The 17,964-nt window shown below is 37.2% G+C and overlaps 1 protein-coding gene across 2 annotated transcripts in view; it reads left to right on the forward strand.

Annotated features, from left to right (window-relative positions):
- The window catches only part of LOC105833526 (protein vestigial), a 56,241-nt gene extending 39,882 nt beyond the window's left edge, over window positions 1-16,359 (forward strand). Inside the window, exons 4-6 of one of the 2 annotated variants that reach the window (XM_028191627.2) lie at window positions 5,718-5,841; window positions 7,014-7,241; window positions 15,550-16,359. In XM_028191627.2, coding sequence (XP_028047428.1) covers window positions 5,718-5,841; window positions 7,014-7,241; window positions 15,550-15,688 — 491 coding nt within the window. In that variant the 3' untranslated portion in view covers window positions 15,689-16,359. The remainder of the gene's footprint in view (window positions 1-5,717; window positions 5,842-7,013; window positions 7,242-15,549) is intronic. The other variant, XM_012675320.3, reaches the window with a different exon arrangement.
- The last annotated feature ends 1,605 nt before the right edge of the window (window positions 16,360-17,964 follow it).

Below are 17,964 nucleotides of genomic sequence, written 5' to 3' on the forward strand. Positions count from 1 at the left end.
ATCTTTCCGTAACGTGCAATCGACTGATTGATCATTCGCGAGAGGTCGTGCATTTTCGTAATTGTTATAAATAATTAAAAAATTGATTTTTATTGTTATGTGCGCCTCACGCCTAAACGCAATGTACGATTTCCTCCTAATTTGGTTGGAAATATCTTTCCGTAACGTGCAATCGACTGATTGATCATTCGCGAGAGGACGTGCATTTTTGTAATTGTTATAAATAATTAAAAAATTGATTTTTTTTCGTTATGTGCGCCTCACGTCTAAACGCAATGTACGATTTTCTTCAAATTTGGCTGGAAATATCTTTCCGTAACGTACAATCGACTGATTGATCATTCGCGAGAGGTCGTGCATTTTCGTAATTGTTATAAATAATTAAAAAATTGATTTTTATTGTTATGTGCGCCTCAAGCCTAAACGCAATGTACGATTTCCTCCTAATTTGGTTGGAAATATCTTTCCGTAACGTGCAATCGACTGATTGATCATTCGCGAGAGGACGTGCATTTTTGTAATTGTTATAAATAATTAAAAAATTGATTTTTATCGTTATGTGCGCCTCACGCCTAAACGCAATATACGATTTTCTTCAAATTTGGCTGGAAATATCTTTGCGTAACGTGCAATCGACTGATTGATTATTCGCGAGAGTTCGTGCATTTTCGTAATTGTTATAAATAATTAAAAAATGGATTTTTATCGTTATGTGCGCCTCACGCCTAAACGCAATGTACGATTTTCTCCTAATTTGGCTGGAAATATCTTTTCGTAACGTGCAATCGACTGATCGATCATTCGCGAGAGGACGTGCATTTTCCTAATTGTTATAAATAATTAAAAAATTGATTTTTATCGTTATGTGCGCCTCACGCCTAAACGCAATGTACGATTTCCTCCTAATTTGGCTGGAAATATCTTTTTGTAACGTGCAATCGATTGATTGATCATTCGCGAGAGGACGTGCATTTTTGTAATTGTTATAAATAATTAAAAAATTGATTTTTATCGTTATGTGCGCCTCACGCCTAAACGCAATGTACGATTTTTTCCTAATTTGGCTGGAAATATCTTTTCGTAACGTGCAATCGACTGATTGATCATTCGCGAGAGGACGTGCATTTTTGTAATTGTTATAAATAATTAAAAAATTGATTTTTTTCGTTATGTGCGCCTCACGTCTAAACGCAATGTACGATTTTCTTCAAATTTGGCTGGAAATATCTTTCCGTAACGTGCAATCGACTGATTGATCATTCGCGAGAGGTCGTGCATTTTCGTAATTGTTATAAATAATTAAAAAATTGATTTTTATTGTTATGTGCGCCTCACGCCTAAACGCAATGTACGATTTCCTCCTAATTTGGTTGGAAATATCTTTCCGTAACGTGCAATCGACTGATTGATCATTCGCGAGAGGACGTGCATTTTTGTAATTGTTATAAATAATTAAAAAATTGATTTTTTTCGTTATGTGCGCCTCACGTCTAAACGCAATGTACGATTTTCTTCAAATTTGGCTGGAAATATCTTTCCGTAACGTACAATCGACTGATCGATCATCTGCGAGAGAACGTGCATTTTCCTAATTGTTATAAATGTTTAAAAAATTAATATTTATCGCCGTTCGCGCCTCACTCCTAAACGCTACGTCCTTGTCGTCGGCTCTAGGTGCGGCAAAAAGCGGTAATGTATTTTACAAAAAAATATCGCTGCATTATTCTGGTAATCAACTATGTTTTGCAAAAATGCATTTTTATAAAAATTTCTTATATATGGTTAATTAAGTCGTTCTAGACTTCAAAAAATATTTTCGTAAAAATTTGACAGCGTTCCTTGTATTTATCTGATTAACGTAATTAACAATTTAAAAAACCCCTAAACAATTAATTACGATCGCGAATGAAAATGTCATAACCAGGGAATTTTTAACGTTTGATTGAATGGTGTTCTTTGGAAACGCCTATATGACGTTCGGTTTTTGCTATCCGGCGTTTGGCTGCTGCCTTTGGCTGCTAGCTTCAGCTACGTACTTATTTAAGGATGGTAATTAATTTAGATTAAAAGAAAAATACAGGTTTGTAGTTGTTTAAAAATTATAAATACCATTGTGAATCATAAACAAATTGAAATTTACTTTATTCATCACATCGATGCTTGCGAATTGCTGTTTGGAGTACATTCTCTTTTCGATACCAATGAAGTCGAAACACTTCGACGTCGAAACGTTTCCGAGGCGGTTAATAAAGTACGCCATTAGGCGGCGACAAGGCTAACAAGCTTTGTGACAATTGTAGCTCGCTCGTACTCGCGTCGACTTAAAACGCGGGCAGGGCAAGGCAGGCCAGTGGGGAGAAAAGAGCAGAGGAAACATCCCGGTAGCAAGAGAGAATCGGGGGACGAAGGGTAGGAAAGGAAGATTGTCAGCACGCGAGCGGGTTTGGCAAGCGATCGGCAAGCTCGTCTATATCGGTGTCGTTTAAGGCCGCATTTATTCCCGACCACGGTACGCTGAGGATCAGTTCAGTAGCCTGCTTAGAATTCAAGACAACACGACCTAATTGTTACGCCTCACCACCTTCCCTGCCGCCCTCTTTCCTCACTTGTTGTCCTTTCTCTCCTGCTGGCGCGCTTACTTCCCGCGGCCGTGCTCGTACGAATGGTAAATTAAGAGCTTCTGCTCTGGGAAAAGAGGGATGGTGGAGGAGCGCTGAGGAAAGACATCGTGAGGGAAAGGAAGGAATGGACGGGGAGTGGGGCGACATCGCGGGAGACAGTTTTAGCCGCGGAATGCCGAGTAACGTACGTACAAGGACCGAACGACTTTGAGCCTAAACGCGCACGCGAAAACAAAGAGGGAAAGCGAGATAAGGGACTCAATGGGGAAAGAGAGATGGAAAGAGAGAAGGATTACTCTTGGAATTAAAAAGGAATTCGAGTAATTGTCCTGCAAAAATACGGCGGGTTCCGGTTTGAGGCAAACAGAAATTGTTTTGTTGCGTAGAAAGATAGAGTTATTTTTGAGATTATGTACGAAATGAGGGACGTTACATATATAGCTATCTTGTAATTAAATAAATTTGATATATAAAAGGTAATATATATGTATGCTAGTAAAGTATTTTAAAAGTGTTAATTAAGTTTTTAAACATTGTAGGAGTTTGACACATTCTTCGATTATTTTTGTAAAAAGAAATTTAATTACTTTTAATGACTTAATTAAAATAAACACGATTGCGTTATATGGTTATAACAGATTGATGATAAGGAACTAATATCTCCATTACATATGATGGTCTCTTGAAAATATTTCACTGTCCATTTTTCTATTTAAGGACGAAGGGTGAACGCGATTGCGAAAGCGGTATCGAGATTCGCAAGTCGTCGATTAAAACGTCGGCGTTTTCTGAAGTTCTGAGGAACACGCGGGTACTTATTGGCGAACCAGGCTTCGACAACCCTTTCTACCCGTTTCTCTCTTCCTCTCCTCCCTCCCGTCGTTCTCCTCCACGTAGAGCGATACCCTTTCTCTCTTTGGTCGCGGCATCGGCAAAGAATAAAGCCGGCTGCAGACGGTCGACACTCTGTTTCTTTAATTGCGTTAATAAATAAAGGACAGTCGGCGAACCGAGACCAAGGCAGATACTAGACGGGAAAGGGAGAGAGGGGCCGCAAACGGTCCCACGAGGTCCTCGAGCCGTATCCCTGTCTATCTCGAGGATTAAAGGATCATACTTGTAACAATACATGACGATACAATTCAATACTTTTTAATTAAATCTTAAGTACAAAAGTACACGTGTGTGTGTGTGTGTGTGTGTGTGTGTGTGTACAACATGTTACACATATCTTTTATAAAATGTAATTAAAGTAATTTTTGAAGTATATATTTAAGTTTGTCCAAGCTTTTTTGTGATTTTCTTCAAGCAAAACGAATACTGTTACCGTAATAAATGTCATATTATTAAAGAAAAACGACGTACCTGCAATAAGTTAACCGAGATACAGTGCTAATTGCTGCTATTCTTACATATTTAATGAAAATTTATTGATTGATAGGCAAGAATTAATTTTATAGCTTATTTGTAAATACTTCTGACTCGCGCAATTAATTAATCGCATAGTGTTATTACTGTGCTATCGAGGGTCGTAATTTCATCCGTTATGACTCGTCTGTTTATGTAAGACCCGGTATTTCCACATTAATTTCCTGGTTAGGCCACCGTCGTCGTAAAACACATCGATTTCGTGTCAAAATCTATACCTATAATAAATCTGTTACAATATCTGTTCGTTTATGATAACTATAACCCATAAAAACTGCAAAGTATTATGACATCGGATCGGAGAAATTTCTTTAATAAAAATTATTCGATGAATATATAATTAGAATTTCTCCTAACAGTAATTTTTGTAATAAATATCGAAATTTTTATTGCAATAAATCAATATTGCTTTATCAATAATATAATTATTTGTATATAATATATTGCTTTATTATATATAATAATAAATACATATTAATTTCATGTAACATAATATATTGCTTTACATTATAATATTTACAAATTATATTATTCTACTATTAGTTTTATTATCATATAATTACATTATATATTTATATTATTAGCTTATTACTACTTTACGCAATAAATTCATGTATAGTAAATATAAGAATAATAGTTTAATCGAGTCACATTAACAAAGCTTTATTAAAATATATTCGGTATCGTTCCCACGATTTCGAGATGCTTTGCTAAACGAGCAGGCAGAATCCCACGGGATCAAATCGGCGGAAGGCAGAAGGGTACCGCTCGGTTGTTTTACAAGCGGCCACTCCGAAGCCAGAAGCTTGTCGTGTATCCTCCCGCGATCCTCTCGCGCGGTCCTCGCTCACGTTGGATTCCTCTCTTCTTTCCTCCTCGTCTTTTTTTTTATCCATTCCCGGCCAATCGGAACGCACGCTCGAAGGTTGTGGGCCAACGCGAGGTCGACCGCGCCGGTCCACGATTTATGCCCTCTAATTCCCTCCCCGCGCGCGTGCGATTTCATCTCCGGCTAAGTCGCTTCGATTATCTGCTAGGAGAGGCATACCGGCTGCTAATTTACTCCGCCGTTACAAACTACGATGATTTAGCCGGCCGGCGACGTTATTTATTCCCGCTAGTTAGGACGAGTGGAGAGTTTCTGGTGGTGGAAGCGCGACCGCATGGAACCCGTTTTCCGGGGGAGAGAACGTCCTCTCCCCGCGGAGAAAGAAACAACGAGTAGTTATCGGTGGTGTTCATCACTTGGGGGATCATCGGTTTGGTACCGGTATTTATGGCGCTGCCTGCCCTAAAACTATTCTCTTTCTTTTCCTTTTAACAGTGTATGACTCACGCCTCTGAACAGGAGAAATAAGAGTGGCGCGATATTTAGCGGCGGAGAATAGAATGTTTTCTCCGATCAGATTCCGACAGGTCAGAGGCGCCGGGACGCACATGCTCGAGAAGAGTTACATAAACAACCGACCGATCGCTCTTCCCCGATATTTTCCCCTGGGGAGCAAAATAAGAGCCTTATTGAAAAATTAAAGAGGCTTTTCACTCATTCACTCTCTCTCTCTCTTTCTCTCTCTCTTTTTCCTTTGAGAATATCTCGCAGACGCACGTTTTCTCGCTCAGACCATTAAAAGCGTCGCCGCTGTAAAACTGTTTTCTTTTTTATTGCAGAAAATATCTCCCCCATGTCCATGAGGAACTTTCCCCCTTCCTTTTGGAATAGTCAGCATCCCAGTGATGTCTACGAGTACCCGACGGATCCGTGGCATCCGCATTACCCGCAGTACCATCACAGGTCAGTGCTACCGATCGCTGTTGTTGTTCTCTATTTTCTCTCTGCCTTTCTCTCTCTCTCTCTCTCTCTCTCTCTCTCTCTCTCTCTCTCTCTCTCTCTCTCTCTCTCTCTACTTTCCTCCGTTTTACATAAATGGCATAACTTCCTTTTTCTTCCCATTCCTTAATAGACATTCTTTACAATGTTATGCGACGGAATATCGGCGCCGTGTCCACGTCCCATTGATTCTTGATCGCGCGCATCGAGTAATTGCGTGTAACTTCAGCATCTCATCACACCGTAGAGACGTAAAACCGGGACCACATGCTGGAAATTTTTTCAGCGAGCGCGTCATTAAATGCTACATAGCTCGTTAATTAGTGAGAGACAAGAATTTTCTAAACATCGTCTTTAAGCCACGCCGAATTAACTATTTGATAATTCTCATTAATTCCTTCTCTTAATTGCGTGTTAATTCGTATTCCTGTTCTACATTCTCAGATCGTGATAATGTCGTGTTTCCTCGCCGTATCGGCGGAATGAAATTCAATATCGGACTAACAGATTTTATGCTACGCGGTTTTATTTTGGAGTGACAACTTTCGTTAAAAGTGAAAAGAAGTGTAAGACAAAGAAAACGATAGAGTTATATGCTGTACAAATGGTAACGGCGCGGAAAAAAGAAAATTAAAACGAAAAGGAAGAGAAGTCGCCGATGCCCTTCTCGTTCTATGGTCAATGGTGACAGATTCGTAATTTATAGAAGTGGCCGAATCAGTGGCTAAAGATCTCGGTGTTACCTGCTCCCGACGGTTTTCAGTATTTTTCACATGCCCGTGCTCTTCGTTTTCGCTTTTAAAACCACGTCGCTATCTCTCTTTTGCTTCTTCCTTTTATTTTTCATTTTACCCTTTAAGATAATTGGCGTCGGATATCCCCTGATGACATTATTTATGTCTCATTGATCACGACACATTGTAATCGAGGCGATTACGTTGAGAACCGTAATACTATTTTCGACGTGTTGATTTGGCGCGATACATCCGTGTACCTCCGTGCGCCAAAACGCACAACGATTTATTTAACTAATCATATTTACTTTTGTTGCAATCACGTTTTTTTTTAATTTTTTTCGCAATTCTTTTTACATCTTCATGTCGTGAATTTTCCCGTGCTCCTCTTTTCTTTTTTAGAGCTGTGCACGAGTACCATCACCACAATATGGCAGCGGCGGCGAGTTACAGTGGCCTTCTGCTGGGTGGTGCGCGCGGCCTCGGCCACCACACGTCTCACCACGCGGCGCATCACGCGCACGCCGCGTCCTACAAGGAGTGGACGACGGCGACGCCGTCGCAATCTCTCGTCGACGCTTCCTCGGCGCCGCCCTATCCTCACGGCCACTACGCACCCCTCTCCGGTAAGTAAGTAGACTTTTCCATGTTTGGTTTCACCAACGGCGAACGGACATCCCGGGTAAAGCTCCGTTTTAAGAGAAACGCGCGTAAAATCTCTCAGAGACATATTCACGATATTTACTTTTGTGAGATTCACCCAGAGAAGAGGAATTTGGTTTGCTTTTAATAGTGCTCGCATTCGCCGTTGGCAAAACTGATCGCGAGATTATCGCGTTTTTTTTCTCGAGTTTTTAATATTAATTTTAACGTAAAAGAAAGATCGTTATTAAGTTAGTGATGAAGCTATATTGATTCTAATTTTTTTTATCTAAGCGAAACAACTATCAACTTTCGTCTTAAAGTACTGCACCAACAGAAAAGATTTCTGGATCTAATGCTATTACTCTTCGATCTATCATAAAATAGGATCGATATATCGCCAATTATATTTATTATGAAAGAAGAAATGTTTCATTCTTAAATGGAAAGTTCTCAAATCTAGAAATGATTTTTGATATTTTATTAATTTTCTTAGAATAATTTAGTAAATTTGTGACAATCTTACGATATTCTAGATTTAAGAATAGATTGATCTGAAAATAGAAATTTCTGATTTAATCTTAATCTTATTTTATTTGTACATGAGGTTGTAATAAGATTAAATATGTCAAGAATTTTTTTTTTGTCTTGGTATCAGAAATCCTTTCTGAGAGGATGGAAAGAAAATTCATATTTATAATTCAATCGTAATTAGGATCTATAATGGAGAACTATAAAATAATGATCAAAATTATTTAAAAGAAAGAGAGACTTCTGAATTAAGTACTTATTCTTGGATTTCTTATATTTATTCCTGATTTATCGCGCCATCGCGATTCCCATTGCTTCATCTGATATACTCGCGTCGGCATATCGACGGCATATCAAAGATCCTGCCGTGTCCTGACTGTGTCGAGCGACAGCAGGCTGGAGCATCGCTCGACGGAATGGCGCACAGGTAGCGCAAGAAAGATCGGTCGGTCCCTCAGATGCTCGCAATTAATAAGGGCTTAATGGGAGCCGCGATCCATACGGCGTCCACCTTCGGCTCGGCGTTCACCCACCAAAATCGTCTGCAAGGCAAAAAGCCGCGGACGCGTTCGCAAAACATCTCGATCCTGCCGCTGCCAGGATCCCGTCGCTCGTATCCTCGTACCTTGAACACGCCGCTCCTCTGTCGGTGAATTATGCGCGGTAGAAAAATAGCGTTAAATTATGCGGTATAGAAAAATGGCATCTCCACTCTCTATCTCTCCGAGTTCTAGTTTTTTATTTTACTTGGGAGGAAAAGCCGCCGAGGAACTTGTAGTCCATGTCGCGTACGAATTGTTTAATAAATTATTATTATAAAGTTTTTTTTGCGATTATAAAACTTTCGAAAAATAATTAATAATGCAATGTAGATAATCTGAAAATAAATTTTAATTAATAATGGCAATAATTAAATATTGGATAATTTATTTAAAGAACCATTAAAGGCATTTAAACAATAATTCTAAAACGTAGTCATTAAAATGTTTATATTTTTTATGTTTGAAAGAAAGGAAAGGAGGGGGACAAATATTTATTTCGATTTTTTTATTATCCTATTTTGTCGAATCAAACCGAATAATTTATTTCGACGGTAAAAGTGACAGAATCTGACTGCGTGCAGTTGTGCACCCCATGTGATGCAGCTGCAGTAAGCCGTGAAAAACCACGCCCATCGTGATTACAGAGACCACTCCCATCTGTCTGCACCCTGATGCAACTTACACGCCTTCCTCTCACCTTGAGTCGTACAATTTCGCATATGGTCTTCGGAATTTTCTGAGATACGCTACTCGGCGAACGACGTGTTGGAATTCTCGTTATTTTTATTTTTGTAGCTTTGTTTCTACCTCTTCGGCGCTGTCTTCGGCTTTGTGCCTCCAATTAAGATATATGTCGCGTCTAAATACGTCTTTCGTTTGCCGTTTTACGAACTTCACGTTTTATAGTTATCACATTTTTCGCGCGCGCGAGCGAGCGCGATACACGTTTCCTTCGAATTTTCAACTTTTCAACTTCTCGATCCAATTTTACATTCCTCGAACTTATAATGAAATCCGGAAGTGCACGCTATCTATGCACTTTCGCACAAATTCTTAGATCGTCCGAATCCCATCTAACTTCCACGGCTGCCAAGATCCTAGGCTGCCTGAATTCCGTTTCTCTTAGACGAAAGGCATGGCTGCCAGGCACGGAAACAGTGACATCCATCCCCAAGAAGGGAGAGGAGGTCTAGTATCGATTTTGTACCCTCACTTTGCTATACGCTGAGACCGAGCATCGTGCCGCAAAATGAATCCCAACCCTCTGCCATTCCTCTTATAGTTCCCTTTTATTTGAACAGTAGAACATCTGCTGGATATAAATAAATATCATAAATCTAACGTTTTGTGTTTGTAAAAAAATTTATGTAAGTGAAAAAGCAATTTAGAAGTATTTTTTAAGTCAAGAGAGAAAAAAATTTTTTTGCCGAGTCCTAATTTTGTCGTTATATATTCATGTATAGATATTTACAAATTAAATTAGTTGTTTTCTAGAATTAGGAAATCTAGAATTAATTTGCAAATAGGTATATAATATTTACAAAATGATAAATTTTATTGAAAAACGCAAGCCATTATTATTATTAATTTGCTAAAACAAACTCACGATTGTTGAAAAATTAACAGAAACTCGCGTTCTGTTCAAAAGACTCGCGAAAGAGTAATAAGGGGGTGAAATGAGCGCCGAGTTGAACCAGCAGGGGCGAATTGGTGCGCGCAAAGTCTCCGAAGTATCTTTAAGTTTAAGTGCCGCCATTACGGCGCTCGACTCGGCAAACCGATTAGGTTTGTTGCCTGCGCGATGGCCGCCGCGCTCGGTAATTATATAATTGCGCGAAATTAACTCGAACCGCATAAATTGGCTGCCGTTTACACAGTGATTAAGAGAAATAAATCGCAATTACCGGAAGACACGTCCGCGCCTTAACATGGCGATGCCTTCGTACACGTGCATCATGCCGCCCTTATTTTGCGGCTCGCCGCTACTGGTTTCCCATGGGAAGCCATCACATTAGCTTCATCATTAGAGAAGATTTATTAATTCGACATTGTCGATATCGCAAAACGAATTATTTAATTCTTTTAGTTTTGCAAAATAATTTAAGTTTTGTCTTGAAAAATCTTGCCGCGAACCGTTATGCTAATTTATTATTCTTTATTATTAGCTTTACTCAACTTTCTTCATGATTTTTTAGCATATTGGTTGTTACAAATAATTGATTATAATAAATATTGTCTTTTGCATTGAATTTAAATAAATTAGAAGGAAAAAGAGGAAAAAAATTATTTTTTTATAATTATGAAAATTTTTTAAATACATTTGAGGAGTATGAAATAAGAACGTGCTAAGATAATTATGATATTACTAGGAAGACATTAATTTACTTTCGGAGAATAAATTAAAAAATTTAATATTTCCTAAATAAGTACTCAAATATGTTCGGTCGACAAAAATTGTTTTGATTGAAAGCGGTACGGTCTCTATTTCTTGCATTAAATAAAATGGCTCAATTTCTCTAAAAGATTAATCGTCTTTCGGATAAAAATAGTGTTCAACATGCGTTGATTCACTGATTAACTTCAAGACACGCGATAAAGAAATGAATTATTTATTCGCGAAACAGACACGCGATTTTAATCTGTGGTCTGGTTTTAGATAAACAAGCTCAACATTCTTACCGTTCTGATAAATGAACTGTGTTCGGAATGCAGCGAACCCGTGGCAGGAACTAAAGATGCTATGGTTTAAACCATTTAGCAACTAAAAATACCAGATTCTCTAAGGTATGCAACTTCAAAGAATATCATGGACTTATCGAAACCAACCAATATAATACGTATAATCAAAACTTAAATAATTTAAAGTGATTTTAATAATGATATAGAAAAACCGTGTCTTCATCTAAAAAAAATTTGATGAAACATTAATTAATCAATTCAAAGAAGACTAAGAAGACTAAGGGGGCTCAAAGACAACTAAGAAACTAGGATCACTATGAAATTCAAAATCTAATTAAGAATCTAGGAAACTCTTAAGGTTTAACTTGGTGTAGAAAAAATAAGATATATACATAAATTTCTTTTTGGGTCTAGGACATTCTTCTTAGAACATTCTCGCGCGGCGTAATCCGTCGGTACTCCCGTACGCTTTCTGGCACGCGCCTCGAAAATGGCGTCGTACAATGACGTCACGTAATTCACCGTTGCACGAGAAGAAGGGAAAGAGAGAGACTCGGGCCAGCCGGGGATGGCCAGTCATTCTCGATTGGTCAACCTGCAAACGGAGGGAGTGGTCGAGCGGCTGCTGGGTATATCGATCTCTCGAACTCTCTGCTTGCTTCTCTACGAGCGAAGCGAACCAGACAGGTCGCCGCATTGGCGAACACACGAGATTCATCGTGTCCTCTTCGTTCTCTTTTAACTGTTCTTTACTCTTTTTTAATCTATCGGTTTAAAATCTTGAAATTCTCGATATTTTTGCCTTATTTTTTTATATGCGTTTCTGTATGAAGACTACAAAGATATGAGACACAAATTTCTAGATTTCATTGAAGTTATTATTCTACACACACAATAAATGATCAAACTTTTGAAATATAAAGAATGTGTAATTCTTATGTTTTACTCATTAAGTCTAGATATCCCACATTATCGATTTTCTCGATCACGCTCTTGTTCTTTGATCTCTTTGCGTTTCTCGTTACACGGAATGTAAAACAAAGATGAACACCTTTCCGCTTACGACCGCTCGAAGAACGCGCTTGACGCGTTCAGAAACAAGGGCATCGAGATTAAATTAAATCGAACACCCTCGCTCTGCAAAAAAAGTGAGGACTCGACCCTTGCTATCCCTTCACCGGCGGGGGATGTGCGCAAGGGACGGGCATTGTGATGACCCTTATCAATGGGGGGAAGGGTCAGACCCCTCGTCGTCTGGAATCCAATATACTTGAACTCGTTGTAAGCCTGGTCGACCGACGCCCCTCTCGAACTCGTATGCATCGATGAGCGACTATTAATTACAAATTAAACCTCCCAAATCTCCAGGATCATCGACGTGTGTCGGACGCAATATTGCAAACGTCGAAACTGACTCCTTTCTTCCCCTAGATCAACCCTAGACGAGAACAGATGTTTAGTTGCTCACATAAGCAAAGACAAAGGATCTGTTCAAGAATTTCAGTTTATAACAATTAAAATATTATATTTCTGTTAATCAAAGTCAAAAGAATTTACTGTATTATCAAGTGAAGAGAAGTACAAGTAAGAATATTAATTAATTAATTTTAAAAATAATACTATATATTACACACGAAAAAAAGACGACAAACGGAGAGAAAGAAAGATGTTCTTTTGATAATTATATTGAAGGATTATAGGTAAAGACTATTCATATGTCGAGCACATTTGGTCATTAAATTATTTTACCCTAGGAATTAGGCAGCCCTCGTGCTGTTTCTTGCCGCAAATACGGAGGGTGACTCCGTAGTAACATGGCAAACATCGAGCAATATTGTTCGGGTTATTCGACACACCATTCACCAAGTCGCCCCTTGCCTCGCCATTTTCCCGGCAAATAGCGGTCTATATCAATTTCGCGTGTACGGCGAAAACGCGTATGTACGCGACTCGCATAAATCGTCCTCGCCGGTGACACTTATGGCGCATTACTCGACATTCGTGGTATCGCAGGATGAATTGAATTAGGATGTCCTCCCACGAAGATTATATGCCGGCGTTTCTGTTCAGGATTTCTGTGTGAAGGATTAACGACGTCACGAGGGTTACTACAATGTCCATGCTGGGTTATCGCGTTTCTTAATAAGTTTCTATCATTTATAAAATGATTGTGCAGGAGAGAGCTATGACTTTGAAAGAAATTCGATCTTTCCAGAATATATTATGATATTTACATAATTATTCTATTATTTATTAATAAATTATTATTAATTATTTATTTAATAATTAATAATATTAATCTTTTACTAAGGATTATGTATTTCAAGAACACGATAAGACAAGAAATAATATTAATTTATACTATTTAGCTCATTCGACTTTTGTGTGCCTCTGTATAAAGAAGTTTCGCGGAGTCGCGTACCGCGTTTATCATATTCTTAAGAAACGCAGAACAAGATGTTTCTGTTTGAAACCTCAAACGCACACAGATCAGCGAATACGAAGTTACGGACAGACGCACCTGTTATGAATGTTCCAGCATTCAATATCGCGATATCAAAGAGCATTGCGAGATCCCGCGCACCAAGGAATTCCCTTTAGTCCTACGGACAAAGAAGTGAGGCACAAACTCCAAGGAAAGTGGCGAAACGAAACGTTCTGTTGGAAATTGTCAAGAATTTCTCCGCTACGCGACGCTTACTAAAATTTCAATCACGCAAAATAACATTCTAAATAAACTAACGGAGTCAAGACCACATAATCTGTAATTTAAGCAAAAAAGTATGCAGCTTTTGTATATTTATCTGTTTTTAAATAAAACTAGTCATATTTTTCATCTGTATAATTAATTAATTGTGAAACTATTACAAAGTATATTCTTTTAGTAATTAAATTAGAGTATAATAATTATAGTATCTCTTCGTTTAGTTTTAAAAAGTAAGTATATAATTTTATTTTACCAAACTTATCGTTAAAAACATATATTATACATATATTTTCAATATCGTTTTATTCATTTTTCTATATATAACATTTTCCATATACTGAATGTAAAATGGACATGTTTATCATGTGTGCATTGATTAAAAATTAATTTTCAATAATATGTAAATAATTTATAAATACTTCCAACAATTGAGCGAGCGTTGTGTTGTGTAAAAAATCGTAAAAGAGAAGATTTTTTTCAAGTAATTTATCATCGTGCGTTTTCTACGTCAATAATCGATAATTTTCGGAGACTGTTTTCCTTTCTATCCGCGAATGCCTCTTCCTTGATCATTTTCCGGCTCAGTGGCTTTCTCGATCAAATAATACTTTGCGTTCCACACCGACGATCACCCACACGATCGAGCCCTTTGTGTTCGCACTCGCGTACGTATATGCGTGCGTGCGTGCGTGCGCCAATATGGCGACGTACCACGAGTCGCACGTTGCTGACTTTGAAGCAGGTAGATATGTCCACGTGCCGACACGTGCGTATCGATGGATACAAACTCAATCTCCCGTATCACGTGCTGGCAATTCACGATGTCGAAACGTCGATCTGTTGCACGATAATCGAACGCGCGGCTCGCTTGATCCGATCAAGAAATATTAAAAGAAGAAATTGAAAAGAGAGATATCCGCAGCTTATCCTTTGATAGTTGTAGTGATTTTATTCATCCGCGCGAATTTTATTCAACGACGATATTTTTATTATTTGCTTTTTCATTTAACCATTTGAAATTGTTATTGAATTTTGTACACGAGAGTCGATGTTCAGTTTTAAACGCGAATATCGCCTTTAGTGAATAGTATTTTAGAGTATTTTATATACGAAATAACATTTGTACTATGAAACTTTTTGATGATATAGCAAACTACTCGCGCCTTTCTTAACCACTTAAAACGCTATATCGACGACGATGATCTGTCGACTCACTCTTCGGTGTATATCGAGATAAGAGATAAATTCGACCACAAGGGACATGAGATCTTAACTGACCGGTCTCGTGACATCGGGCCCCATCTGTCCATTCGTTCGTTCGTCTGTCCATCGGTTTGTCCGTGTTGCTCAGCGGGTGCCATCACCAGTTCTGCACCCTCGCATCCGTCATAACGTTGTCTCTCCTTTTATTACTACCGATAAATAATTTCGAGCAACGACAAGAGACGTTCTTTCAGATCGAAAAGCAGTTTGAAACAGCTGATCACTTGTATAACGTTTAGAAATTTTTTACTGGAATGCTAGAAGCCTTTGTATAAGATTGATGTTTTACTTAATAATATTGCTCTTAGACTACAAAACTAACAGCCTCTTTAAAGTCTAAGGGGCATAGAATTAAAAGTAACGTCTTTAATATATTAAATTTTCAATCTATGTGGAATATATGTTTTACATCATTTTTTTATACGCGAAAAATTGCATAAATGAAGTTCGCCAGTACAAATAACAAAATATACATAACAGAATTTAAAATTTACGTTTATAAATAAGAGAACAAATATATTGGAGCCAAAAAATTGTATATTTAACAATATCTCTCTCTTGTTCTTGGTTGCAGGACTCGAGTCTCAAGTTCAGGATTCCAAGGACCTGTACTGGTTCTAGGATCGAGCGTTGGAGATCGACAGGAGACATGCGGTGTTTTTAAATTCAGAAGACGATTGAAGGACTGTGTTTCGATTAATCAGAAAATTTAATAATGCGATCTAACGATGTGGATCGTAGAAACGCGAATATAAGAGGACTTTATTAAGCGAAAATGACGACTGAGATATTTGTCGTTGTCATGTACATAATGTTACCTACATCTTTTAAGGATCTACTATTAGCATAAAACAGATAGTATTAGAAGAATACTTGCGCGCACTATTACCTTTATAGTGACTGCTGTCGAGGAGAGAGATTGGCCGTGAGAATGCGACCAAAAATCATCTTCAGCTGGTACAATAGCGTAGTGCGATCTAGACCGTCAAGGCACACCTAAATTTCCCAAATAATTAATATGTATCTTTTCGTTTTTCTTCTCCAAAATACTGACTTTGTAAATTGAATATTTTATAAAAAATGTAACGGTTAAATAATTATTATCTATGCACAATTCCAAGGTTTACTAAGAACAAGTTTGAATTTAAAAAACACAAGTTTTTTTAAATTTACATTGAGACCGCTAATTAGAACTAGGAAATAATTATTTGGCAAATTTAGCTGCCGATTTAAGTGAAGTATTTATTGACCAATGATCTTGCCATATATATATAAATATATTATTATTAATTATTATTATTATTAATGTATCATAAATAATAGGCGCCGCAAATATTCTGAAATCTCCCCAAGTTAGCGAATTAAAATAGTTATTATCCGACGAGTCAACTATTATTCTTTATACCCTTCGCATATCTTATCTCTTCATCTCTCAAATCTTTTCCACCTGCTGCTCCATCGTTTAGTATCTGATATATCCACCATCGTATTGCCTACATTAAGCACATCGTATCCATCTCATGTTATCACCTGTCTAATTGTTAAATAAATAATTCGCATATCACATCATTTGCTTTTTCTATTTACCGTCAATATTTTTTTTAATCGGCATTCCAGTTTCTCGAATTTTTCACAATTTTTAGAAATTTATACGTATTTTTTTGTTTTTTTTTATTTTTGTAATTTTTTTCTGCGAATCAAAATGTCATCGCATAAAAGTGAGATATTTTTATCTTTTTTCTGGCTAAACATTTTTTAATTAACAATTTACTTTTAAGTCTATAAATTTCTCACTTTTTTAATTAACTTTGTTTAATATTTATATATTGATTTTTTATTTATTAGCTTTAATTGATTAATTTCCAAAAGCAATTTTCACGATAGAAAATAGAATTTTATATTACTGCGGATTGTTACGTCCATCACATTGATTAATTACACATCGCTAAATTTAGTGTTGCTTTGGACGGGAAAGTTAATCGAGCACGTAATAAGAGAACAGAAAGTTTAATCTACTTTTTGTCTAATCGCAAGTTTCCGTTTATTTTTTAAAAATTGCAGGTAAGCGAAGTATTGTAAATTATATCATTAAATATGATGCTACAGTTTTGGTACTGTGATACTTTACCATTCTTTTTTTCCATAAATAAATAAATCTTCAATTAATAGAAGATGCAAAGAGACACTTTGTCTGCCCGAGGTTTTACAAGAAAGCTTGATGTTCTGCACACAACGTAATAACTCGAGAGTATTAATTTAAGCTCGTAACACGTGGGCTTGCGCATTTGTTTCCCTGATGCAGGCGGAAGTAACGCTAACGAGATGAGAAAACGAGCAATTAACTTCGTCACTTTGGCCAAGGAGGAAACGTACAGATGATCGACGCGCGCGTTATCACGTGTAAAGCATATGTTGTTCGTAGTGCCTGGTCCAAGATAAATGGCGTTTAGTAAGTTATTATTACTGTCGCAAGTTTTTATCGTACATTATTTGAGTCGAGCAAAATGAGATTGCGTCAAAACAAGCATCAACATTTGCTACAAAGCAGTCAATCGGAACGGTTAAAAAAAAATATGTAAATCTTTTTTTAACATATAAAAATATAATGAAAAAGTAATGATTCCGTTTTCAACACGTAAAAAATCAGATTTTTTCGATTTTTTTCCTTTCTACGCGCACTGCAAGTAAGATTACATCATAAAAATCCAGTGAATTTTAATAATTTAATTAATAATAACTCAACAAACAGGATAATGTCAAATGACGTTTTAATAATGTTGACATTAAAAATTTTTTACTATGATATTAAAACGTCATTTGACATCGCTTTGTTTGCTAGAAAATCAATAAATAACATTATGGCAGACTTATGTTAATTTATGTAATAAATATTCTAACAGATCGCGTTTTATTTAACAATATCTAATCCTAACTTTAGTCGTGACATCGCTCTAGCAGCATACATAAATCAGTCTGTTCTGTTTTTTCT

Source organism: Monomorium pharaonis, chromosome 3 (genome assembly GCF_013373865.1).
Source record: "Monomorium pharaonis isolate MP-MQ-018 chromosome 3, ASM1337386v2, whole genome shotgun sequence".
Taxonomy (NCBI): Eukaryota; Metazoa; Arthropoda; class Insecta; order Hymenoptera; family Formicidae; genus Monomorium; species Monomorium pharaonis.